This window comes from Barbatula barbatula (assembly GCF_947034865.1).
Source record: "Barbatula barbatula genome assembly, chromosome: 6".
Taxonomy (NCBI): Eukaryota; Metazoa; Chordata; class Actinopteri; order Cypriniformes; family Nemacheilidae; genus Barbatula; species Barbatula barbatula.
Genome location: NC_136765.1, coordinates 743192 through 768498, shown reverse-complemented (window position 1 = coordinate 768498; position 25307 = coordinate 743192). Strand labels below are relative to the sequence as shown.

Genomic DNA, 25307 nt, shown 5'->3' with positions numbered 1-25307 from the left:
TTGGCCTGTACAAGTGCATCAACACCAGGTGTCATGTCCTGACTAGCTGTCACTTTCAGAATGTCATTTAAGTGCTTGTTTGTGAGCCTTGAACGCATTTTAGTTTTATTGATATTCATCACTGAGAAAATTTGTTCACAAAGGTAGGTTGTCCCAAACATGCACAAAATTTTAGCAGCCAGGGCTGTTAATTTGGGGTACCCTGGTAGTAGATACTGATAAAATCTGTCCAGACCTACAGAGGCAAATTTGCCCTTCAAATCTGCATCACACTGCAAATCAATTATCTCTAGCTGAATTTCGACCGGCAGATCAGAAGCTTTAACTGTGAAAGGTGAGCGAAAAACTGAAAATTCTGTCTCAAGTTCACCAAATACCTGAAAACGTTTCTCAAACTCCCGCAGTAGTCCTGCAATTTTGTCTTTGTACCGTTTCATGTCCGCATCAGGTCTGGTCACACACACATCTCTCAGACAGGGGAAATGAGCAGGGTTGCCATTTGCCAGTTGCATCTCCCACAAAGTCAGCTTCAACTTAAATGCATGTATGTTGTCAGAAAACTGTGTGACAACTTTTTTGCGGCCTTGCAACATTTTGTTCAGATTGTTCAAGTGTTCAGTAATATCAACCAAGAATGCAAGGTCCCGTAGCCATTCCTGAGATTGTAATTCCAACACCGGTTTTCCTTTTTTCTCCATGAACTGTCCGATTTCCTCTCGTAGATCAAAGAAATGCCTCAGCACAGCGCCTCGGCTTAACCATCTCACTTCAGTGTGGTATGGCAGGCTGTGGGTAATGTTGCTGTCGCTGAGAAGTTTGTCAAACTGACGATGGTTCAGACCTCTGGACCGGATGAAATTTACAGTGCGAACAACCACCTCCATGACGTGGTCCATTTTCAGCGACTTGCAACACAATGCCTCCTGGTGCAAAATACAGTGAAATGTCCAGAAACGAGCTCCTCCATTAAGGGCTTGTACTTTGTCTTTGAACTTTGTCGCGACACCTGCTTTCTTTCCGACCATGGATGGCGCACCGTCTGTAGCCAGGCTGACAGCGCGGGACCAGTCCACTCCAACTCTGTCCAATGCAGCAACGACAGAGCCGAAAATGTCCTCGGCTGTTGTGGTGTCCATCATTGGCACCAACTCAAGAAACTCTTCAGTAACAGTCAATGTCTCATCAACTCCTCGAATAAATATGGCCAGTTGGGCCACGTCTGTGATGTCAGTGCTCTCGTCAATAGCCACGGAAAATGCAATAAATGACTTGACTCTCTGTTTCAATTGACTGTCTAAATCTGCCGATAGTTCAGAAATCCTCTCTGCTATAGTATTCCTCGTCAGGCTAATATTGGCAAAAGCTTGTCGCTTCTCGGGACATACAAGTTCAGCCGCCTTCATCATGCATCGTTTAACAAAGTCACCGTCGGAATACGGCTTCGATGCTAATGCTATTTCGCTAGCAATTAGGTAGCTGGCTTTTACCGCTGCTTCACTGACTTCTCGGCTCTTGATGAAAGTTGACTGCTGTTTCCTCAGACCCGCCAGCAATTCGTTAATCTTATCTCTTCTCAGTTGTCCTTGCAAGCCGTCATATTTTTCGCTGTGATGAGTCTCGTAGTGGCGTCGAATATTATATTCCTTCAATACCGAAACTTGTTGCACACCAAGCACAAAGGTTTTTCGTGCATCTCTGTAAATAAATAGGACGTGGTCCATTTTTCTTTGAAAATTCTACACTCCTTATCTACTTTTCTCCGTTTGGATAACGACATTTTGGCTAATGAGGGTGTAGCGGAGAGGTAGAGACCAAGGTATTAACAACGTCGTAACAAGCACATTGATACCGTCTGCTGTTTTCTGTTATGGAACTGAAGGAGAACCCAATTGCAGGCAGACACGGGGATGAAGGGGTTAACGAATAGACTTTAATAAACAACACAGGAACAAAACAAAAACCCACGAGGGGGTGACAAAACAGGGTACACAATAAACTGAACTAAACTCAACAAGACTTAACCATAAAACACTAAGACTGAAACAAAACACTAACACTGACTAGACTATACTTAAGCGTATCTCTCAAGAATTTACGGAGCAGGAACAATATACAGCAAGGTAACACATACAACGAACCAGCACAAGACAATAGACAAGAGGGCATTAAATAGGAAGACTAACAAAGGCGATAACAATGGGCAGGTGTGGGTAATGAGACACAGGAGGAAAGCAATACTAGGAACGAGAGGGACGGGGCCAATGACGAGACTGGAGAGAAACACATATTATGTCCTGATTGACAATAATATGTTTCTCTCCACATAAAACACGTGGGTCTGTCATGATTCTGCCCCTAGACCAGAAAACCAAGACAAGATTAGGCAGAATCATGACAGAACCCCCCCCTTAATGAACGCCCCCTGGCGTTCACCAAGGGAGAACACTAACAAGACAAGACCGACTGGGAAACAGACAACAACCAACAAAACATGGTAAACAAAACTAAGGGCAGACAAGCAAGAATTACAAAGGGGTTGGGGTGACATAATAAAAATAACAAACAAGGGAGGGGGGGAGGGGGAACAACTGAGTTCATGGGGGGAACAAAAGAGTCCATGGGAGGAAGTCCAAAGGGTGTGGGACATGGGGGAACAGTTCTTGTCCCTGGCGCTCGGAAGCGCGGAGTCCCAGGGGACTTAGGGGACATCCTGGGGGGCGGCGCTCGAGAGCGCAAAGTCGCCGGCAGGGCAGGGCTTGACGCCGGCTGGAAGGCCGGCAGGGCAGGACTTGACGCCGGCTGGAAGGCCGGCAGGGCAGGACTTGACGCCGGCTGGAAGGCCGGCAGGGCAGGACTTGACGCCGGCAGGAAGGCCGGCAGGGCAGGACTTGACGCCGGCAGGAAGGCCGGCAGGGCAGGACTTGACGCCGGCAGGAAGGCCGGCAGGGCAGGACTTGACGCCGGCAGGAAGGCCGGCAGGGCAGGACTTGACGCCGGCAGGAAGGCCGGCAGGGCAGGGCAGGGCAGGACTTGAAGCCGGCTGGAAGGCCGGCAGGGCAGGACTTGACGCCGGCTGGAAGGCCGGCAGGGCAGGACTTGACGCCGGCTGGAAGGCCGGCAGGGCAGGACTTGACGCCGGCTGGAAGGCCGGCAGGGACCACCGGACTTGACGGGACCACCGGGACCACCGGACTTGACGGGACCACCGGGACCACCGGACTTGACGGGACCACCGGGACCACTGGACTTGACGGGACCACCGGACTTGACGGGACCACCGGGACCACCGGACTTGACGGGACCACCGGGACCACCGGACTCCGAGCCGCCCTCCGTTGCCTCTTCTTCTTCAGCCGAGCCACCCGCCTGGTGGTCGGCTGCAGGAATGATGTGAATGGGACGGGCGGCTCGGGATTGGAGGCCTCGGACGAGGACCCCCAGGATTCCCGTCTCCCCCGCTTGCCAGTGAGACTGGGCGGTTGTGGAGAGGCTGCAGAGGCTGGAGAGTGGTTCGTGGCAATGCCCACAACACCAATCTGCAGAGGACCACTCTCGGGTATCGCAACCAGCGGAGATGAGTAAACTGGGTTCGATGAGGTCGCGGACTCCGAACGCGCTGCGGCAGTTACCCACACGGCGTCGAAATCCAACGGCCTCATCGCCCTCATCTCCGAGCGAGAGAGTGGCTCTCTGAGACCGGTGTTGAACAGCACCGCCAGCTCCCTCTCCCCGAAGACGCCCTGTTCCGCAATGTCCAGGAATCTCTCCACATACTCGTCCACAGTCTCACTTCCCTGGCGAAGACCGCAGAGGCGACGGGCCACGCTGGACCGGTCAGTGTCCATGCTGCCTGCTGGGTTCAGATTTGGCTGGTTCGTTCTGTTATGGAACTGAAGGAGAACCCAATTGCAGGCAGACACGGGGATGAAGGGGTTAACGAATAGACTTTAATAAACAACACAGGAACAAAACAAAAACCCACGAGGGGGTGACAAAACAGGGTACACAATAAACTGAACTAAACTCAACAAGACTTAACCATAAAACACTAAGACTGAAACAAAACACTAACACTGACTAGACTATACTTAAGCGTATCTCTCAAGAATTTACGGAGCAGGAACAATATACAGCAAGGTAACACATACAACGAACCAGCACAAGACAATAGACAAGAGGGCATTAAATAGGGAGACTAACAAAGGAGATAACAATGGGCAGGTGTGGGTAATGAGACACAGGAGGAAAGCAATACTAGGAACGAGAGGGACGGGGCCAATGACAAGACTGGAGAGAACACATATTATGTCCTGATTGACAATAATATGTTTCTCTCCACATAAAACACGTGGGTCTGTCATGATTCTGCCCCTAGACCAGAAAACCAAGACAAGATTAGGCAGAATCATGACAGTTTTCAGTCTGTCTCAGTGATGCGGCTTGTCTTCTACTCTGATGGAAAGAGTGCGCCCCTTAGCGGATAATCCATGAATTGCAGCGAATTAAAAATATTAATTCCATGTCTTTTATGCATTTTTTCCACTTTCAAATTATCCTGCGGGCCTGATCGAACCTCCTTGGGGGCCGGTTCCGGCCCGCGGGCCGTATGTTTGACACCCCTGATCAAAATCAACTTCATGCATGTTAGACCCTATACCTACAAATCTACTGAAAGAGATTCTCCCAGAAATTATAGATCCTCTACTTAGCATTATTAACTCATCTCTGACATTAGGACATGTGCCTAAAGCATATAAGGTGGCTGTTATAAGGCCCCTTGTCAAAAAACCCCATCTGGACCCTGGAGAACTAGTTAACTACAGACCTATTTCAAATCTACCTTTCTTATCTAAAGTTCTGGAAAAAGTAGTCTCAATTCAAATATGCTCCTTCCTCCAAAGGAATGAGATTAATGAAGATTTCCAGTCTGGATTTAGAGCACATCACAGTACAGAGACTGCTCTGATTAGAGTTACAAATGATCTGCTTATGGCGTCCGACCGAGGTTGTATCTCATTATTGGTGCTGCTAGATCTTAGTGCTGCATTCGACACCATTGACCACAGCATGCTCCTACATAGACTCGAGAATGATATCGGTATTAAGGAAATAGCTTTGAAATGGCTTAGATCTTATTGATGCGACCGTTTTCAATATGTAGCAATAAACAATGAGGTATCACGCAAATCGAAAGTCCAGTACGGTGTACCACAGGGCTCAGTCTTAGGGCCTATGCTCTTCGCATTATACATGCTACCTCTAGGAGATATAATAAAGCGACACGGAGTAAGCTTTCACTGTTATGCTGATGATACGCAACTTTATATTTCCTCGAAGCCTCATGAAACACAGCAATTCCATCGAATAGTGGAATGCATAGTCAATATAAAAAAGTGGATGAGTAGCAATTTTTTATTACTGAACTCGGACAAAACTGAAGTGTTACCTACCGAAAACCGCCCTACGTAACAACCAAGAATACTGCTTAACTATTGATGGATGTTCCATAAAACCCTCATCTTTAGCTAAGAATCTTGGCTTTATATTCGATAGTACTCTGTCATTTGAGAACCAGGTCGCCAACACCTGTAAAATTGCGTTTTTCCATCTTAAAAATATATCTAAACTACGTCATATGCTGTCACCATCAGATGCAGAGAAGCTTATACATGCCTTTATGACATCAAGACTAGATTACTGTAATGCACTATTAGGTGGTTGCGCTGCTGGCCTATTACAAAAACTCCAACTGGTCCAAAATGCGGCAGCTCGAGTTCTTACACGTACAAAAAAGTATGAGCATATTAGCCTGGTTCTGTCAACCTTGCACTGGTTACCTATAAAGCATCGCATAAACTTTAAAATCTTGCTTATTACCTATAAAGCCTTGCATGGTTTAGCTCCTCACTACTTGAGAGAACTTCTAACGTATTATAGTCCATCACGTGCACTACGCTCTCAGGCGTCAGGTCAGTTGGTAATACCTAGAATTTCAAAATCAAGTGCAGGCGGCAGAACTAGCTGCACTAGTTAGATCAACCGGAACCAGGGACACTTCCAATAACAACTGATGCATTTTGTTGCATCAAAGAGTGCAGAACAGTATTCTACTCTCAGCCAGTCTTGTCTCATTGTTTCAAGGTTACTAGAGCGGGCAGGATGCAGTCCAAGGTTACCGGAGCAGGCAGGGCGCAATCCATTCCCAGACCTGACAAATGCTGGACGAAGAACGTGGCGACTCTACAAAACTTCAGTCGCTATTAGATTATTAATGATAATTTTAAATCTAACTTTGTTTTTTATTTTGCCTTGTTGTGCAAGCACTGTCGAGCTTGTGCAGAGGCAGCAGTTTTTGCCAGAGGGGAACTGGAATCCCCTGGTTAGGCCTGGTCTCCCTCTGAGGTTTTTTTTCTCCTCCAATGGAGTTTTGGGTTCCTCGCCACCGTTTGCATACTGTTTTAAATCATCTGCCGCATGCCGAAGGCGACGCAATGCTAATAATCTTCACAATGTATCACTGCTAGCAACTGCCCCTTCTACTTTCCCAATAGGATTGTGGAACTGCCAATCTGCTGTGAACAAAGCTGATTTCATTACAGCTTTTGTTAAACATTCTGGTCTTTCCATTGTAGCACTTACAGAAACATGGATCAAACCAGAGGACTCTGCCACTCCTGCTGCCCTCTCCCATAACCACACTTTCTCCCACAGCCCTCGCATCACAGGAAGGGGTGGAGGCACCGGTCTACTCATCCCCAAAGACTGGAAATTCAATCAGCTAACACCCATGTGTGACAACGGGTCCTTCGAGTTTCATGCTGTTACTATCACCCACCCTGTTAAAAGTCATTTTGTAGTTATATATCGTCCCCCAGGTCAGCTTGGACATTTCTTGGAGGAGCTGGATGCGCTTCTTTCATCCTTCCCTGAGGATGGTACTCCCCTGGTGGTACTAGGTGACTTCAACATCCACATTGGAAAACCACAGGCTGCTGACTTCGTCAACCTGACCGCATCATTTCTCCTCGAGCAGGTTTTCACATCAGCAACCCACAAGTCTGGAAACCATCTAGATCTGATCTTCACAAGGTACTGCTCCACTCATCACTTTCAGGTCACCCCGCTGCACACGTCTGATTACTTCTTCGTCACCCTCGACCTCACTGCTCCGGATATCGCAGATGTCTTACTGATGGTCACCTTCCGGCGCAACCTGCGGTCTCTCCCTCCCTCCGGTTTTTCCTCTGCTGTCTTCTCTGCACTCCCCCCCTCTGATGAGCTCTCTCTTTTGAATACAGACAATGCCACAGACACTCTGTGTTCCACGCTTTCATCCTGCTTGGACAACCTATGCCCTCTTGCATCTGGACCAGCCCGTGCATCCCCGTCGGCTCCCTGGTTATCGGATGTACTGCGTGAGTATCGCGCCAGCCTCCGGTCAGCTGAGAGAAAATGGCGCAAGACAAAAGACCCTGCAGACCTCTCTCTCTACCAATCTCTTCTCTCTTCTTTCTCTGTAGATGTCACCTCTGCAAAAACAGATTACTACCACTCTAGGATCTGCAACTCTCCGGACTCTCGAACGCTCTTCAAAACCTTCTCTGCTCTCCTCTGTCTGCCTGCTCCCGCACCTTCATCTGAGTTAACAGCTGATGATTTTGCATCGTTCTTCGTAAAGAAAACTACTGCCATCAGCAGCCAGTTCTCTACGCCACCACCTGTCGAACCCGCCCACATCCCTGACACGTATGTGCTCCCTGCCTTTTCTCCTCTGTCTGAAGCTGATGTCTCCAAGGTCATTGGTTCCAACCACCCTACCACCTGCCCACTGGATCCCATCCCCACCCATCTCCTCCAAGCCTGCTCTAACCCACATCATCAACTCTTCGCTCACCACTGGGACATTTCCCACAGCGTTCAAAGAGGCCCGCATCACACCGCTTCTAAAGAAACCCACCCTGGACCCTACACTGCTAGAAAACTACAGGCCTGTCTCCCTTCTTCCCTTCATCGCGAAAGCCCTGGAGCGAGTTGTGTTCAACCAGCTCTCCTCCTTTCTCATGCAAAACAACCTCCTGGACAGCAATCAGTCTGGTTTCAAGACCGGTCATTCCACAGAGACTGCACTGCTCTCAGTCATCGAAGCCCTGAGACTGGCAAAAGCATCATCCATGTCATCTGTGCTCATCCTACTGGATCTGTCTGCTGCCTTTGACACTGTCAATCATCACATCCTCCTGGCTTCTCTCAGTGCTATGGGTGTCTCTGGAATGGCGTTGCAATGGTTTGAGTCCTACCTCTCGGGTAGGTCATTCAGAGTATCCTGGAGAGATGAGGTCTCCGCGTCCCAACAGCTCAACATGGGGGTGCCACAGGGCTCAGTGCTTGGACCGCTACTCTTCTCCATTTACATGACATCATCTCGCTTTGGATGAAGGATCATCACCTGCAGCTTAACCTTGCAAAAACGGAACTGCTTGTGATCCCAGCCAACCCAAAGATTCACCACAACCTTGCCATTCAACTAGGCTCATCAACGATTACACTGTCCAGCACAGCCAGAAACCTGGGAGTGGTAATCGATGATCGGCTTAACCTCACAAGTCATGTTGCCAGCACCACCCGGTCCTGTAGATTCATCCTCTACAACATTAGGAAAATTAGACCTTTCCTATCGGAGCACTCTACGCAAGTCCTAGTCCAGGCTCCTGTCCTGTCCAAACTGGATTATTGCAATGCGCTTCTGGCTGGACTTCCTGCTTGCACAATCAAACCTCTCCAGATGATCCAGAATGCGGCGGCAAGAGTGGTCTTCAATGAACCAAAGAGAGCGCATGTAACTCTGCTTTTCATCAGGTCACACTGGCTCCCTGTTGCCACCCGCATAAAGTTCAAAGCTATGCTCCTGGCCTACAAGACCAACACCGGGTCTGCACCATCGTATCTCCACTCGCTGATGCAGATCTAAGTTCCTGCCAGATCACTGCGGTCTGCAAAGGAACAACGACTAGTGGTACCATCCCAAAAAGGAAAAACGTCACTCTCCCGTACCTTCTCTGGATCTGTTCCACATTGGTGGAATGATCTACCAGCTGCCACAAGATCAGCAGACTCGGTTGCCATCTTTAAAAAACGCCTAAAAACGCATCTCTTCCGTCAACACGTCTCTGATTGATTTATCCTAATTCTCTTCCCTTTCCTTCTTTAAAAAAACTACTAACCTCACTTTTCTTAGCTTTGTATACTGTGCTAGGCTTTAATGGACTAGATTGATGCACTTATGTATTTTGTTGCCTTTGTTGTTATAATTGCTTCCAATGTTTTCTCATCTGTAAGTCGCTTTGGATAAAAGCGTCTGCTAAATGACTAAATGTAAATGCAAGTGTAAGTCTACACACACACCTGACACACGCACACGCAATTGGATCATTGAGAGAAAAGCCATAATCCAGGAGATCCAGGATTTAGATTGGTTCTCCCCCCTGGATGAATTCAAGGAGAGTTTAGTTTATGTTGTTAACTTGTTTTTTTTATACAGGGTTATATAATGTAGGTGTAGGATAATGTAGATGTTGTTGAAGATCAAGGATAGGTTAAGGTGTACACTGATGGATCCAAAGATCCTAATACAGGGAAAACACATTTTGCTTTCAGTTTGAGAGACTTAAACATTTCAGATAAAAGGAGAACATCAAGTCATATATCAGTAAATACAATAAAAATATGTCAATTGTGACAGATAGAAGAAAACCAAATAAAAAAGGTTGTGGTTTGTACAGTGTGGTGAGGAAGGCAGGATGAGAGCCGTGAGGGAGGAGATCGGGAGCGGCAGGACTGTGTTGATGAGAGAGGACCGGGCCTGGACATGTGTGAAACACGCCTGTCGCTCGTCTCTCATGCTCCCGGAGCTTCTCCGTGAGAGATGCAAGACCAGTGCACGCACACTGGACGCTCGTTATCACGGCTCCCGTCCCGCCGTGCTCGCCACAATAATATATGTATATGGATAAAGGCAGCAGTGAGGAGGTTGTATTTAGACGGCAGTATATGGCAACATACAGTTTTTGCAAGTTGAACAAACTCTGCTTAACAACTCCAAGCCCACATCTTCTCCTGAGAGCTCCATCATTGTCTTTACACTGTGATGTAAGGGAGTATGGCGGGGGTGTCCTGTAGTTAATGAAGGGGTGGGGACTAAGGTAATTGAAGTGCACATGTGATGCGGGTTAAAGGGCTGATAAAAATTCTGTTGGAGATGCTCTGCGAGAGTTCGGGAGCTCGAGTGTGGGTGACACCCTAAACGGCCGCTCGGGATGATTGGTGTCGCCGGCAGTGAAGATGTAGCTAGTTAAAGGGGGTGTTAATAGGGTTAGTTAGAGAGGGCCTACTTTTGTGGTTAGGAGAGCCCCGGACTGCTAAACGAGATTTGACAACGGTTTTGTGGATTACTGGATGATATCCGGCCTGTGGATCTGAGAGACTGCTCGAGCTGCGCCTTCTTTATACGGGTGCCACCGACCCCTGGATTATATCCTGACCCAGGCGGAGATTAAGCTCTGTGCCTCCTGTCTTTGGGGGTCGGGCGTCGAGGAGATTAAAGCAAGCCTTGACTAAAGGGGGGTAATGTGCATGTGCCATATGAGTGTTTTTATGGTTTTAATTAAATAAAGCTGTCATACTTATTCCTGGAGTGTTTGGTCTCTGACTTCTATTTGCCTGGTTGTTACAACACTATAGCTGTCCAAAGTTGACATCTTCAGCCTTTCCCAGTGTGTTGCAAAGTTTGTCAGCTCCGCCTTTCCACTAGAGTCTAGACACTTGCTCTTTCGTACCGAGGCCACTTTGTTTCTTACATTTCCAATGTTCATTTGATATTTTGTTGTTGTATAAATAATTGTCTTTTTCACAAATGAGTCTATGGGTAGTGTTTACTGTTTGAGTTATTGAATATAATAAAACCAAACCATTTAAAATATCAAAAGTAGTGTTTATTATTATAGTGCTTATATGCTCATATGTTTTCGTAAACTTGAATTCTAACATGTCATTTGAATGCTTTTATTTTACTTAAGCGTATTTAGCACGCAGCAAGCTAACACAGATTCGGTTAGCATACACATATCGAGATAATAAGTTTGTGATCAGGCATTACAGCGGCCTTCTACATTGGGTCCTAAGCGGACACAACTCCCCCGGGAATCACAACACTTGTCAGAAGTGAAGAGAGACAGACATGGCGCACACATCAGCATTAACCAGGTGTGTTTTATTATACATTGTTTTAATATGATACGCTTTTACAGCATAATGATAAAGTAGATATACATAGAGAGAGTTTGGGTGTAAAATGTCATGTTTTATTGTGTTAGTTCGCTATATATTTGAGTTTTTGTGGCTTCAAATCAAAACCAACCAACTGCAGTTTAATTGATATTAAATGGAAAGCACAATAAAGAAACATGTTTATCTCATCTTGTTAGTAAACTCTTCATATATATATATATTCCATGTATGAAGCCTCTTGGTTGTCATTGCAGCTCGTTTTGAAACTTTGTTGTTAAAAGCAAACCATTGGAAATCAATCATTGTAACTCGAGTTTAATTCTATTTTAACAGCGAGAAAGCTTGTTCGAGTGTCTATAATGAAGTGAAGGTATGTTTTTCTGTTCAAAACTCTACTTTAAACTAAACTAAAGCACCTGCGTCGTATGACTATACAAACATTACAAAATAAAAGTACCCGATTTGATTACTTGCTATGGCGTGACCCCGCCCAAACCATTTGAGCGCAAACCACGCCCCCACAGCTATGACTCATGTTTCTAGCGATTTCATTGGTCCACTCTGTATAACTGATCGAGAAGCTTCAAGGGCTTTTATTATTATATTCATATTTAAAGTAATCTGCACCATATTTGTGTTTTTGTTGTTGTTTCCTCTGGCTGTTTTTGATAAACAAACGTTGTTTTTCTGTTAATTCTGTCAGTTATTTCCAATGTTGTTTTTCTTGTATGTTTGTTTATATGCAATGAATGAATGTTAAACAATAAAGGCTTGAAATATTTCACTCTGTGTAATGAATCTATATAATATATTGGTTTTACTTTCTGAAATGAGTGACAACAAATATCGACCTTTTTCACGATATTCTAATGAATTGAGAAGCATCTGTATTTGTACGTTTACAGAACTGGTTATCTCTCAGGTATTAGTTCGGCACATATCATTTATGCAGGTGAACCAACTCTGGACCACACAAGTGACCAATCAGCTTTAATGTAGCTGACCGATGAATTCAAAGCCGAGACTGTGCGGGGTTTTCGCTCAATGGCCGTAGTTTGTGCTTAACTGGTTTAGGGGGATAAATCACGCTTTCCTATGTATGCGTGACTTCTGCCTTTCACAGGAAGAACCCTCGGCAGTGTCCGGTTGGGGAGACTTTAAGCTGAGAGAAATGGAGAAATGAGCAGATGCTGTACTTTGCGGCACTCAGCTGTGGTCTATAGAATTGGCGTTCTACCATATTTTAAATTATACTTTCATAAGTTAACATTTCGTTATAACATTGAAATACGCCACGTCTATATAACACGGCTATGTGCCATAATGAACAGCATCAGCAAAATTGAACAGTTTTCTCATTTTTCCATTTCTCTCTGCTTAAAGTCTCCCCAACCGGACACTGCCGAGGGTTCTTCCTGTGAACGCAGAAGTCACGCAAACATAGAGCCCATTGTTAATTTCTGCATATTTTAGGATGTGATTAAAACATTAAATGGTAATGATAGTGTATATAAATGAATTATTCTTTAATGCAGGAGTACTATGGAAAGATACTGAAGGAATCATCTGATTTGAAAAGCAATGCCTGTGTTGCGTCTGCTCAATCTGTCCCAGAATACGTGAGAAAAGTGCTGGCTGAGATCCATCAGGATGTTGTGGCAAAGTAAGGACTTTAATGCAGGACATTGCAGTGATGTTCTCTGTTATGCTATAAAAACTATTACAGTAAAATACTTATTTACCTGTTTTAACAGCTTCAACATCTACAGGCCTGCCAACTTTTGAGTTCAGGGTATGGGAAGGACGGGAAGTTAAAGAAAACATAATAACCTTGCATTAGAAGTATTGTGATAACAGAGTTGATAACATCATTTCATAAATCACAAATCATTAAAAACATAATGTAGTTTTCATGTTTACTGTGAAAGTGTGAGAAAACACTCAATAGAGTCTCAATGCGAATGCATGAGAGTTGGCAGCCCTGAATCTTTCAGATGGTTAATTGATAACATGATATTGTGTTATCATTTGGTAAAAGACGATAGTCTATTACAGATGATTTTCCTGAAATATGAAGACATTCATTTGACACAAAGATATTAGCATTTTACCCATTGTCTTAAAGTGATAGTTCAGCCCCAAATGAATATTCTTTCATCATTTACTCATTTGTCATAAACATCAACATTTCTCAAAATATCGTCTTTAGTGTTCCATAAACAAGTTTTCAGGGCTCTACGGCAACTTATCTTTTTTTTGAGCACTTGTGCTCATTAATTTACCCTTTTTGTAGCGCAGTCAAAAATTTAGTAGCACACGAAATTGAAGCATACACCTGTAAAAGTAGATCCAGATCTGTCAACCGCATTACAGTTTCAAATCACTGTGCCAAGTTTACATTACTATACTGTAGCCTACTGTCCTGTCCACCTCAGAATACAGGTCTAACAACAAACACAAACATGCAGGGAATCATTCAAATAGATTAAATAAAATTCCCAGTTAATAACATTTGATTTGAGATTCATAAACATCCATCCATCCATTTTCTTCCGCTTATCCGGGGCCGGGTCGAGGGGGCAGCAGTCTAAGCAGAGATGCCCAGACTAGAGGTGTTCTCGGGTCCAAAGATCTTTACCCGACCTGAAATGACCCGAATCACTTTTACCCGGACCCGACATGCCAATTTTTTATTTATTTTTTAAAGCCCCGAACCTGAGTCCGACCCGACCCATCGTATATATATTTTTAAACCCGACAGGACCTAAATGTAAACGTTATTAATGAAAATGAAATTGATATGGCAATGAAAACGTTGATCCTCTTGTTTTGCTCTGGCAAATTGCGCAAACTCGGGCTAAATAGCCTACACAAAACAGTATAAAGACACAGCTTAATCCAGTTTCCTGATTAATCCCCTGCACCGATCAGTTTTTTTCGCAAGAGGAGAGTTGGTAACTAAACGCACACACACGAGCGACGTGCTGTTATTGTACAGAATAGTTCTTGAACTTTGTGTCTCGCTGTTGTTACAGCCAGCTCTTAAACTGCGACCAAAGAGGGAGATCAGATGCGGCCGATTCTTAACCAAACATTAGCACTAAAAGCAACATCATATAACTAAAGAACGCATGATGGCTCAGCTGTTGAACGCCAGATGATTGCTTAAAGCAACGGCAAACAGTAACATTCATCCAGCTTCCAACAGTTATGCCGGACACCCTCCAAACGACACTTGATGAAACTCGCACAGTCAAAGCCTAAAGGGACATCACCTCGAAAGCGAACATTTAAAGCAAAGTGTTAAGCATATTTTGCTTTCTCATAAGGGCAAACGCCGCTCCGTTCTCTAGCATGAAACGCAGCCGATCGCATATTCATGTAGGCACATTTGGGAACATGGTTTTCTTATTTGATTGTATAATATTTTTCTCACGTCGCACAGACTAATTTCCAGTGGCACTGTAGAGCCCTATAAACAATGGTGAAGGTGAGTAAATGATCACAGCATTTGTGCTGTTGCGTGACCTTTGCCTGTAAAGCATATTTTATGTGTTATCTCTCTGGTGTAGAATATGTGTCTTTCTCCTCTCAGGTACTATGGCTGTGGTCTGGTGGTCCCTGAGTGTTTGGAGGGCTGCAGTGTGCTTGATCTCGGTTGTGGAAGTGGACGGGACTGCTACATGCTCAGCCAGATTGTGGGAGAGAAGGGACATGTCACAGGCATTGACATGACTGAAGATCAGGTACATGGGGTTTCAGGCAATGTCAAGCCCGTAGGCAGGGGGGGGGTCGGGTGGTTCGAACGAACTCCCCTCAGCTGCCAAAGGTCCAGAATTTAAGTCGGTTTTTCTTTCATGTGATTGTCGTCATCATTGTTTTAATCAATGCTTGTGACAAATGTCTGGGTTGCCGTTTCAAATTAATATGATTGTTGCTGGACGTGTGTGTGTGTGTGTGTGTGTGTGTGTGTGCGTGCGTGCGTGCGTGTGTGTGTGTGCGCGCGTATGTACCTTGTTTATGTACAGAGTTTTTAGCAATACACTTTTCAAAGCAACGGTGAAGAAGCATCGCCTCTGAATGATGGGGGCGATCAGCAAAAAGGCCTACTTTTGGAAAACAAAGAACCTCCCCTTTCAATAGGCTGACTACGGACCTGATGTAGTGATCTTCACACGGCACCAATTCTGTGTGATGCCAACACAAGACACTAGAGGTGTTATGAGTGTGGTCCCACATCATCTCTTGTGTCTCTTGTGTGTGTGATGTTTCAGATGACCACTCCCTCTGTTTACACCAAGGCAAAGGTCAAGGGTGCCTTAACAGTAGAAATGATCCAAATAGATCATACAAGAACAATTATGTAAATTGATCATCCTAAATCACCAGGTTTTGTGAGGATTAGCTTACTTGTAGAGCTTCTTATTGTATTCTCAACACAAGGAAGACATGTGAATAAATGGTGAAAACCTTTGGCAGAATTTGTCCATATAAAGCTGTAAAACTGAGCATGCCCTGGACCTCATCTCCCACCATCCATGCACTGTTCTCACCTTATTTACCCCTTCCCTGTTTGTCAAGTAATAATAATGACCCCCGTTGATGAATCATTCTGTTAATACTCTTCTATAGCATCTTCATATTTGCACTTTAACACTTGTGTTTTATTATCTATGCACTGTGCTCTTGTAGGGAGGGGCGAATCTAACCTGATTGGTTAACAGACAGGGTTTTTCCTGGGTCAAAAATGGTCTTGATGGTCCAGAACCGTAGTCATCCAGAGTTAAAAGAAACCTACTCGTGAACTTCGAGCCTAATAAATCCAAAATAGTGCAAAGAAAGATTGCATTTGTTTTTTATTCAGTTGTTATTATTTAGTTTCAAGTTATATATTGGCCAAGATATGATCTGACACAGATAAAACCTGTCACTTCTCACAATCCTCCTTTATTGCCCTCTGCAAAGCTCATAAAATGAAATTAAATAAGCTTGCTCAAAGCTCATACTACACATATGTCATAAATCAACTTTAAATACCAAATCACACTTATCTTACAGTCTTGTTAAATGGTCTAAGCACGCTTGCGTTCTTTGGTCATTGACCAAAGTCTTGTCAGAGTTGGGTTGTGAGTGTGTTTGCTGCTACATCAAGGAGATGATGAATGACAAGAAACCCTGTTGTGTAGTGTAAGCGCCACAGCAACTCAAGCAGTCTCACAGTCCCGTATAGTGTCAGCCCGGCTTAAGGGGTGTTTGGTCTTATCTCATGGCACTTTGGGTATTTGTTTATGTTAGCCCACCAAAATCCAAACCCAATATAGCAAACCTTTTTTCCATCATGGCAGGTAGACAGAGGCACGGCCACAAAACATTTTCAGAACAGTTTGGTTAGTTTTGTCTGTTATGGTTTTCTTCTGGTATAGAACTCCAAACACAATTGATGATCATGTTTCCTGTTCAAAGTTATTTAGTGTATTCACATTCAACTGAAGTGTTTTATGACTGTAAGGGTCGCATTAACCAAAAATTCGTTTTTTTATACTAGTGACAGAAAAATCTGAAGGCAATGTTTAATTTTGACGGATTTCAATGAGAGTAATTTCCCTTTTGGTCGAGTTAGTAGCATCCAAGCATTTCCTTTCATCAGAATGTGATTGTAGGGACAGGTAGGTTTCCCTTTCATTACTGATAAACTTATCGTACATTCAGGACAACCCACGCGGGATCTGCGGTGTGAACTTTTGTCTGTAATTATTATGTTTCATATGTAAACGACTTCAGCTTTATTGGGTATTAACATACAGTAAGAATGCATGTACGTTGCGATGACGCCACAAACATGCTAATTAGCAGCGTAATATCACCACGCACCACAGTGACGAGTAAAAAGAGACTATGACGTTTTTTTATTAGCCTGTCCTTCATTTCTAGCTCAACCTCTGCATCATGTAATACAATAAGTGGGTCATCAAAAGGGATCATACATGATAGTAAACGTAAAAAAACTACAGTTTTTTTTTTGTTTTACAGCTTGAGGTCGCCCGGAAGTACATCGACTATCACATGCAGAGATTTGGTTATAAAAAGCCAAATTTGAATTTAGTTCAAGGTTACATTGAGGCCTTGACCGAAGCAGGTCTGAAGGAGAAGTCCTATGATGTCATAATGTAAAGATTTCACAGCTTTCACATTGTTTTTGCAAGACTCGTAATATCAGTTTTATGTCAACATGACAGTTCTGTTAAATGTACACTGTTTACAGGAATAAACAGTGAATGAATCTCAATGTGGTTCTTTTATTTGATTGACAGATCAAACTGTGTTGTAAACTTGTCACCAGATAAGAAGAGTGTCCTGAGGGAGGCTTACCGTGTACTCAAGGTACTTCTGTTTTGTTCTTACATCTTCTCAGATGCTGTAATAGAAGTGATGTAAAATAGTTACTTGGCAACCTAATATTTGAAAGGATACTGTACATCTTTAGCAAGCAAGAGGGATTTTGAGCGCTTTCCATCATTGCGGACCACCCGGTACTTCAAGGGTTTCATTTTCCACCGCAGGGCTGATAACGGAAATCAGCAAAGATTAGTCTTCAATCTAGATTCAATCAAGGTTTATTTCACCAAACTTGTTGAAAAAGAATCAGGTTTATATTTAAGCTTGATCCAGGTTTTAATTCTAAATCTGGAAAAAGCTGAACATTTGGGGAAAATAATAGGAATTTTTTAAATGAAGGTTTATTTTGAATTGAGCTATTTCACAAAAGAAATGTACAGGTGTTGAGAAATGTTTACATGAAGTTCACACCAAAGAATAATATCAGAATATCTAAAAATAGCCAAAACCCTGAACAAACAATGACAGTTTGTATGTTTTGTTGTAGTTGTTTAAGGGTGTCTTGTTGGTCCTGACTCAGTTTAAGTGAGGTACTATTTAAACCGAGGTTTATGAGCGCTGTACACAACACAGAATCCCCTGAAATCAATATTTGAATCAACTGTACTGCTGTCTGGACATTTGGGATTCTGTTGTGGAGATGAAGGTTTGGATCATGTGTTTATCGTGAGCTTTACAGGTAATAATCAGTGTATATCAGCATTTTTCTTGTCTGCCTGTGGCATCTGATAGTGTGTTTGGACCTGCTAATGGTTTATGACCTTTCATATATGGTGTTGCGTGACGTCAGACCTAACAAAGACCATGACCATGTGTTCTATGTTTTTAGTGTTTGTCATCATATTTGGCACATCTCTTTACCTGTGTTTTTACGAACAATATGGATGTAAAGCTGCTTTGTATCAGTGCAAAATGTTAAATTCTCTGTAGAAATACATTTAAAGTAAATCCTTGAATGGTCTAGGACGGAGGAGAATTGTACTTCAGTGATGTTTATAGTGATTCCAGAATCCCAGAAGACCTGAAGGCCAACAAAGTATTATGGGGTAATGAACAGCATATTCTAGTCATATAAGTAGCTTATAACTATAGCCATAGCAAATAACAAAGGCTCTGATGTAGGCTTATCGGCACGCTTGCTTTAGGTGAGTGTCTCAGTGGGGCATTGTGGTGGGAAGATCTGATACGACTGGCTGAAGAAGTTGGATTCAGTAAACCACGACTGCTGACTGCCAGCATCATCACGGTGGGCAATAAGGAACTGGAGAAACTTCTTGGTGAGTCGAGGGTTTCAAAAGTTTGTGTTTTAATCTGCTGCTTTGTGATTGTAGGCAATGATATAAATGCAAAATCAGGTTCAGTATACATAAGCGTTCTTGAACTAAAACACACATTTGGCGATTCTCAAGACAATGTTCTGCTTTTTGCCCTAAAATGCTTTTTATTTTAAATGCAGAAATAGCATTTTTATAGCATGAATTTCCATAGTCAGATAAGTGCCGCCTTCAGAACGATCACATCCATAATGTTCCACATAACTGGGCCTGTAAACATTAAAATATTCTATAATTGAGCTATTTTATGTTCTATGAAGAGCCATGTCTTCACCATTTCTTGGGTGTTTTTGGTCATGGTTTGTATATATCTGTTTTATCATTTTAATTTAGAATTCTAATTTATTTCATAGTTTTGATTACTGTTATGTTACTTTAGTTAACAAATAATAACAAAGAGCAAATATGCTCCGTAGCTTTTGACTGTTCATCAGAAGACCTTTTACCATGAATAAGATGCGTAGCTCAAGTGACATCATTATCTGGCTGAATTTGGTTGTTATCTGTTACATTTTTACATTTTGTCTGGATGTTTTAGTAATATCTAAACTGTATTTTTATTAGGTGACTACAAATTTGTGTCGGCAACATACCGGCTCTTCAAGCTGCCCAAAGGTTCAGAGAAGAAGCCTTGTCTGGCCATATACAATGGAAACATGACGGGTGCGGTGGAGAGCTTTGAGTTTGATGCCCAATATACCTTTAAGGTAACTTGTTCATACTTGGCTAAACATAAGACAGATCTGCACACTTTGTCCTTCTTTGAATCATCTGTAATCATTGTGTTCAAATAAATGAACTGTAATGTAATGTGTAAAGTTATATATTAAATAATAGTAATGTCCAATAATGTCTCAAAATCTCCTTCACACTGCTAGATGACATTTTGTCTGTTGGTCTGTGGTGTAGATACATACGCAGATATAATGAAATGCTTATATGAGCGCACATGCCATTTGTGTGTTAGAGGTTATCTGTAAAAGGTTTTTCATCGGGGTGTCCAGTCCTGCTCGTGTCCTGCTCAGCTTTATGGTTTCTTCAGGAGTTTGATTCGGAACAACATGAGACGAGCACCTCTGGTTTACATGCACCGCACAAGAATAATGTGGACACCTTTGGGGCTTTCTTTAGGCAAATCAAGTCATGGAAGTGGATGGTGATGTGGCCGGTATTCTGATCAACTCCAGATTTTCAGAGGAATTCACATTTCAGCCTCAGGGAGTAAACGCCTCTGGAGGGTGCTATTCAAGACCCAAGGTAAGTCATCAGATTCAGGCGATAGTATGATCTAGATTCAAATGTGTTGTTTATTTACTCTGAGATGTAGGTGACGTTATTTTGAGTAGATTCACAAAGAAGATGTTTAGGTAAATCAACAGCCGTCTGTGCATCATATAATGAATGTTAATGGGGTCAAGAGTTGTAATGCACATTTATCCAACAGAAGTGTTATCCCTGTGGCTCCTGGTGACACACGGACGTCTTGTGAAGCGAATGGATCGTTACAGAATGTCATTTATAAAATGACGGGTGCTATTCTTCAGCTTTCACCAAACGTCCTGATCGCTATTCCGCTGTGCATGTGTCATTTATGCGACCATCTCAAAGGTGAACGGACACTGGATTGTTTACATAGTAGAGGAAGGACACGTGTGCCGATCTTAAGCCTTGTTTTCACACACTGGGTCACACATATGAGTGCAAGATACGCCTATTATTAACATTGATCATTAACTATAAGAATCAACAATGAACATTGAACAACAGCAGTTTTATCAAGAACCTGTTGCACTTCTAGATTGCTGGCGGACTTTCACAAGGCCGGCTTAGAGTTCTCATCTCTTATCATCTCAAACAATTATGAACATTGTACTTGACGTTTTCTCTCCCTTTCTCCTGCATTTATTGATTCATCACACAGACTAACGTTTGTGAAGTTGGCTAGTTAGATACAATTTAATATGGCAATAATCCTCTTACAGTTATGTTAATGATAACAGATTTGCTCATTCTATCAAAGAATAGGCAGTGGTTTTAAAAGTGGGGGTGAGTTATCCCCGGGACAGAGGGTGAACTACACTGAACCAGTGTAGTTTAAATACTTGCCTTTCGTTGTTTAAGATCTCCCGGTTGCATCAATGGTTCAAAAGTCGCACTCTTTGCACTTTTCTGGTCACAATTGTATAAATGACGTTCAGTTTATCGCTAATAATCACTGATTTGCTTCACAAGACATCAATGTGTCACCAGGAGCTGTGGGATCACACTCATGTTGGATAAATGTGCTTTTACAACACTTGAGCCCGTTTACATCCATTATATAAGCAGAGAGAACAAACATCACCTTCATCTCGGACGGCCTGAAGGTGAGTAAATAAACAACACATTTGAGTTCTAGGGTGAACTTTTGCTTTAACACATCATTATTTGGAAAACGTGCTTACAGAAATGTAATTGCAGTGATGTGTTGTGGAGCTCCAGTGGTATTAAAATGACATAATAATATTCAGTTTTTTAATCACTGTAAATATTCTGTACTTTAGCTGTAATAATACTTCTCTCTCTCTTCAGGACGTGTCAATAAATCCTTTCGAGCTGGTCAAGCAGTTGGGAACTGCAAGTGTCACCTCCTCCACTGGAGGGTGCTGTGCGGACCCAGAATCATGCTGCTCTTAGTATTCAGTTCAGAGATGGAATTGTTTATTCTTTTTAAATTGTTTGTACACCAAACTTAAACTGTTAATTATTGTTCTTGTTAATTCTAAAATCTCCTCTTCTGGAGGACCACTGTCCTGTACAGTATAGTCCCAGCCAGGCCCGAAATAAGGATTCAGAGGCCCCTGGGCACAAGTGTCTTGTGGACCCCCCATACACACGTGCGCACTATAAAGTTTGAAATATACGTGCACGGGCCACAGAATCAAACTGCAGAATGAATGTAGCTGAAACACTGTTATGTGAAATGATCTTCGTCTTGCTTGGGCCCCAAGGTTGTGTGGGCCCATAATGCCATATGGATAATCCGGTAAAGCCTGCTCCCAGCCTTACTTACACACACATGAATGTTAATAAAGATCACATGCAAGTGTGTAAAGAAAAAATCTGCAGTTTTTGCTAAACAATTAATGGGCTTCTTGCGCAATTTGTACTGCGGCTCATTCATTTCCGGTACAGTGTTCAAAGCATGTACATGCAGAGATCAGAGCAGATTGAATGCAAATAAAATAACATCTATTAACTGCTTTGCAAATATAGTCACAATAAAAAAAAGTTGCTAATACTTTGGGATATTACACTTGTCAATTAATTCACATGTATTTAGATGTATTAATCTATATTCATAAAGAGCTTTTCTGGGTTCTCGAAGCGCTTTATATTGGAAGGAGGGAATCACTTCAATGTGCAGCAGACATGCCCACTACACAGCAGCCTGTTGAGAGGAGGAGGAGGAGTGAAGAAGCCAATCCATACATGGGGATCATTAGGAGGTGAATGGGCACTTTCTGGGATTTTGAATGACCACAGAGAGTCAGGACTTTGGTTTAACGTCTCATGACGGTGGTTGTTGACAGTATAGTGTCCCACACAGAACACAGGGTGAGCACCTCTGCTGGCTCACTAACATCTCCTCCAGCAGCAATTTATCTACCATCCTGCTTAGCTCCAGTGGGCAACCCGTCTCGGGCTACAGCAGACCTGGGCATTCAACACGATACAACTTCACTGGTTTAATTAAAGGCAGCTACTTTAACCCTTTAATGTGTCCAATCGAACCGGTTTTAAGCATGCAACAGACTGTACGATTTCAGCAATATTATAATATCATGACAGGTCCCACTGTGCGACATGGATCTAATAAACTTGGGAACCACATGCATGTACACTGTGCGATGATCATGACCTCTCCTGAATCTTAGGCTACGGCAGAAGTCAGAAAACATCATCAAGCATGGGCAAATTGTAAACAAACACAGCAACATGAATCACACCTTTTCACGTGTGCTGGAAAATAAAGATGTGGCAGAGGAAGAGAGCTGTATTGTTATAGCTTTTATGGCCATGTAGTTTTGATCAATATGTCATTTCATGTTGCATTTTTACTGGCTACTCTGTAGGCGTAGGTTGTAGAATCAAGCAAAATTTCACTGCTAGTAAATGATCACAAGACCGACAGCAGGTCTCTTTCAGTGTCTCACGCTGTGCGAGACAGAAATCCTGGCCCTGTTTAGGCACTTACAATGCGTTTTGGTCAATCGGATCACAAGTGGACGAAAGACACTTTTGATGACTTCTGTCCTGATTTCTTCAAGAAATATCTGAAAATGTACCCATTTTTATACCGTTCATTTACCCGCATACTGTGTGTATTTGCTTTTTCAGATATTTCACTGGAATAAATGAAATAAGTGCATGCAATGTACATATGAGCGCGACTGTACAGGACAGAAAAAACATACAGAGAGCAGCGGCGGATGTGACAGTACTCAACAACGTGTGTGTGTGTGTGTTAGAAATGGAATGGTCTGTTTTTTGTCTTTAAACCAAACTTTTATGTCTTTAGCCGGCAGTCCTGTCTAGCTAGAGCGTTTCTCATAATGTCCGTATGCAGAGAGTAGGTGTCCTCAAGCGGCTGTACATCACACGCTGGAACAACAAAACGAGTTCGACACTACTCTCCTGTTGGCAGGGACAAATATATATCAATTGCTTATCATCTAAATACAATACAAATCTCACTATACTGCCACCTAGTGGTGTCACTGGTTAACAACTACATTACATTTTTATTTTGGTGGGAGAAGGACAAAAATGTCTCTTTTGGTGGCAAGGTTGCAGACCCCTGCATTAGCTGGATGTTAAAAGTTGTGTGTAAGCCCAACGTCGGGCCTAAGTACGTTAACATTTACATTTAGTCATTTAGCAGACGCTTTTATCCAAAGAGACTTACAAAGAGTTCGGGGAGCAATAAGAGATATGTTATACAAAGAGCACTAATACAATAGGTGCTAATACAAAGTTACTAGTTTCAACAAAAGCCACTAGACCACTACCTGTTGAGAGAAGAGGGTTAGTGTACTTTAGTTAGTAGGCTATTCACAGAAGAGGTTGTAAGTAGTGTTTTGAAGGTTGTGAGAGATGTGGTTGACCGGACCTCATTGGGAAGAATGTTCCACCAGGAAAGAGTTGTGAAGGAGAATGAGCGGGAAAGAGATTTAAACATTACATTCAAAAATATTCATTTTAAGAGGGGCTAAAGACAAGAACATTTTTTGATTTGAATCAAAACAAAGCAAGAAACATAACTTTTATTATCGGAAAAGTCCATCTCTTTATTATTTGCTTATTATGGCGTTTTAGTGTCCAGAATATTCTTACACTTAATTGGGTGATTTACAGTTTTTCTCCATTGGTTTGGCTCATTTCTTGAAACAGAAATTACATTCTCAAAACAACATGGACAAACCAACAAAGAACTTGGCAATTGTTTACAACAGAATTGAATTTCTCATTCATTTGATCAAATTGCAAATGTCTAAGTACATGTCTCAATGTCTCACTGCATCTTTGCAAATGATTAAGTACAGTTAGCCTACATTTAGCACAATTTCCAAGTGAATTGATCTTGTTGATCTAAACTGATTGTTGATTCTCAGTCTAATGGTTGTTCGCTCCAAAACGTTTCAGCGTCATTTCATTGTATAAGTCATCACAGGCACAATAGGTGAAACAAGAACTTGACTAACGAAGGAAGAGATTCACACATCTCAGATGACCAATTACAGTTTTTCTCAGTCGCTTTGGTGCATTTCTTAGATCAAAAGTGCAATTCTTGATACTACTTGTACAAATTCCAAATCATCTAGTCACTTGTGCACATCATTATAGCAATTTCTTATTCCTTTGAACAAATTGCAATTGATAATGTACAAGTGTCAGCTTTTTTCCACATTTTCAGTTGCTCATGTCATGTTGATCAAAATATAGTAGATGGTTCTCTGTTGAATAGCATTACCCCTCAAAACATCTAGCCATTAGTTCCTTGCATAAGCCATTACATGCAAAATTGTTGAACTATTTGTCATAAACTGTCAAGCATAGTTTTACTAATGTGTATTAGACCTTTTGTACATAAACGTGATTTGATGAAATTGACCCTCATTCATGAAGGAATGTAAAGTGTTAGTTCAACCAACAATCAACCAGTTGTCTAAATTGCTCAAAGGTGCATCTCATGAACAAGAAATTGGCAAGCATATATAGACAGACCACAACACAGAGTTGCAATTTTCCAAT

General features: G+C 42.6%; 2 protein-coding genes across 4 annotated transcripts; one reads left to right on the top strand and one right to left on the bottom strand.

Annotated features, from left to right (window-relative positions):
- Positions 1 to 289: 289 nt before the first annotated feature.
- Positions 290 to 1721, bottom strand: LOC306895386 (general transcription factor II-I repeat domain-containing protein 2-like; the record flags this gene model as incomplete). The annotated part of the gene is made up of 2 exons (XM_079458609.1): positions 290 to 325; positions 378 to 1721. The coding sequence occupies 2 exons, from the start codon at positions 1719 to 1721 to the stop codon at positions 290 to 292; spliced, it is 1380 nt and encodes a 459-aa protein (XP_079314735.1).
- Positions 1722 to 11158: 9437 nt separating this feature from the next.
- On the top strand, positions 11159 to 23039 carry as3mt (arsenite methyltransferase). Of its 3 annotated transcripts, XR_013786756.1 has the most exons (13): positions 11159 to 11259; positions 11617 to 11653; positions 12819 to 12946; positions 14879 to 15029; positions 17314 to 17450; positions 17595 to 17664; positions 18644 to 18725; positions 18825 to 18956; positions 19578 to 19720; positions 20145 to 20270; positions 20458 to 20621; positions 21267 to 21379; positions 21585 to 22289. XR_013786756.1 is itself a non-coding variant. In XM_079458110.1 (11 exons), exons 1-11 carry the CDS (start codon positions 11234 to 11236, stop codon positions 21687 to 21689), a joined length of 1137 nt encoding a protein of 378 aa, XP_079314236.1. In that variant the 5' UTR covers positions 11159 to 11233; the 3' UTR covers positions 21690 to 23039. The 3 variants fall into 3 exon arrangements, 2 of the variants coding, with proteins under 2 accessions (XP_079314236.1, XP_079314237.1); XM_079458110.1 differs by lacking the exons at positions 20458 to 20621; positions 21267 to 21379 and having other exon boundaries at positions 21585 to 23039; XM_079458111.1 differs by lacking the exons at positions 20458 to 20621; positions 21267 to 21379 and having other exon boundaries at positions 11214 to 11259; positions 13038 to 15029; positions 21585 to 22305.
- Positions 23040 to 25307: the final 2268 nt, after the last annotated feature.

Coding starts and splice junctions, on each gene's coding strand:
- as3mt (XM_079458110.1), top strand. CDS start 11,234: ATGGCGCACACATCAGCATTAACCAG. Junction 11,260..11,616: donor CACACATCAGCATTAACCAG/GTGTGTTTTATT, acceptor CTATTTTAACAG/CGAGAAAGCTTGTTCGAGTG. Junction 12,947..14,878: donor CATCAGGATGTTGTGGCAAA/GTAAGGACTTTA, acceptor TTCTCCTCTCAG/GTACTATGGCTGTGGTCTGG.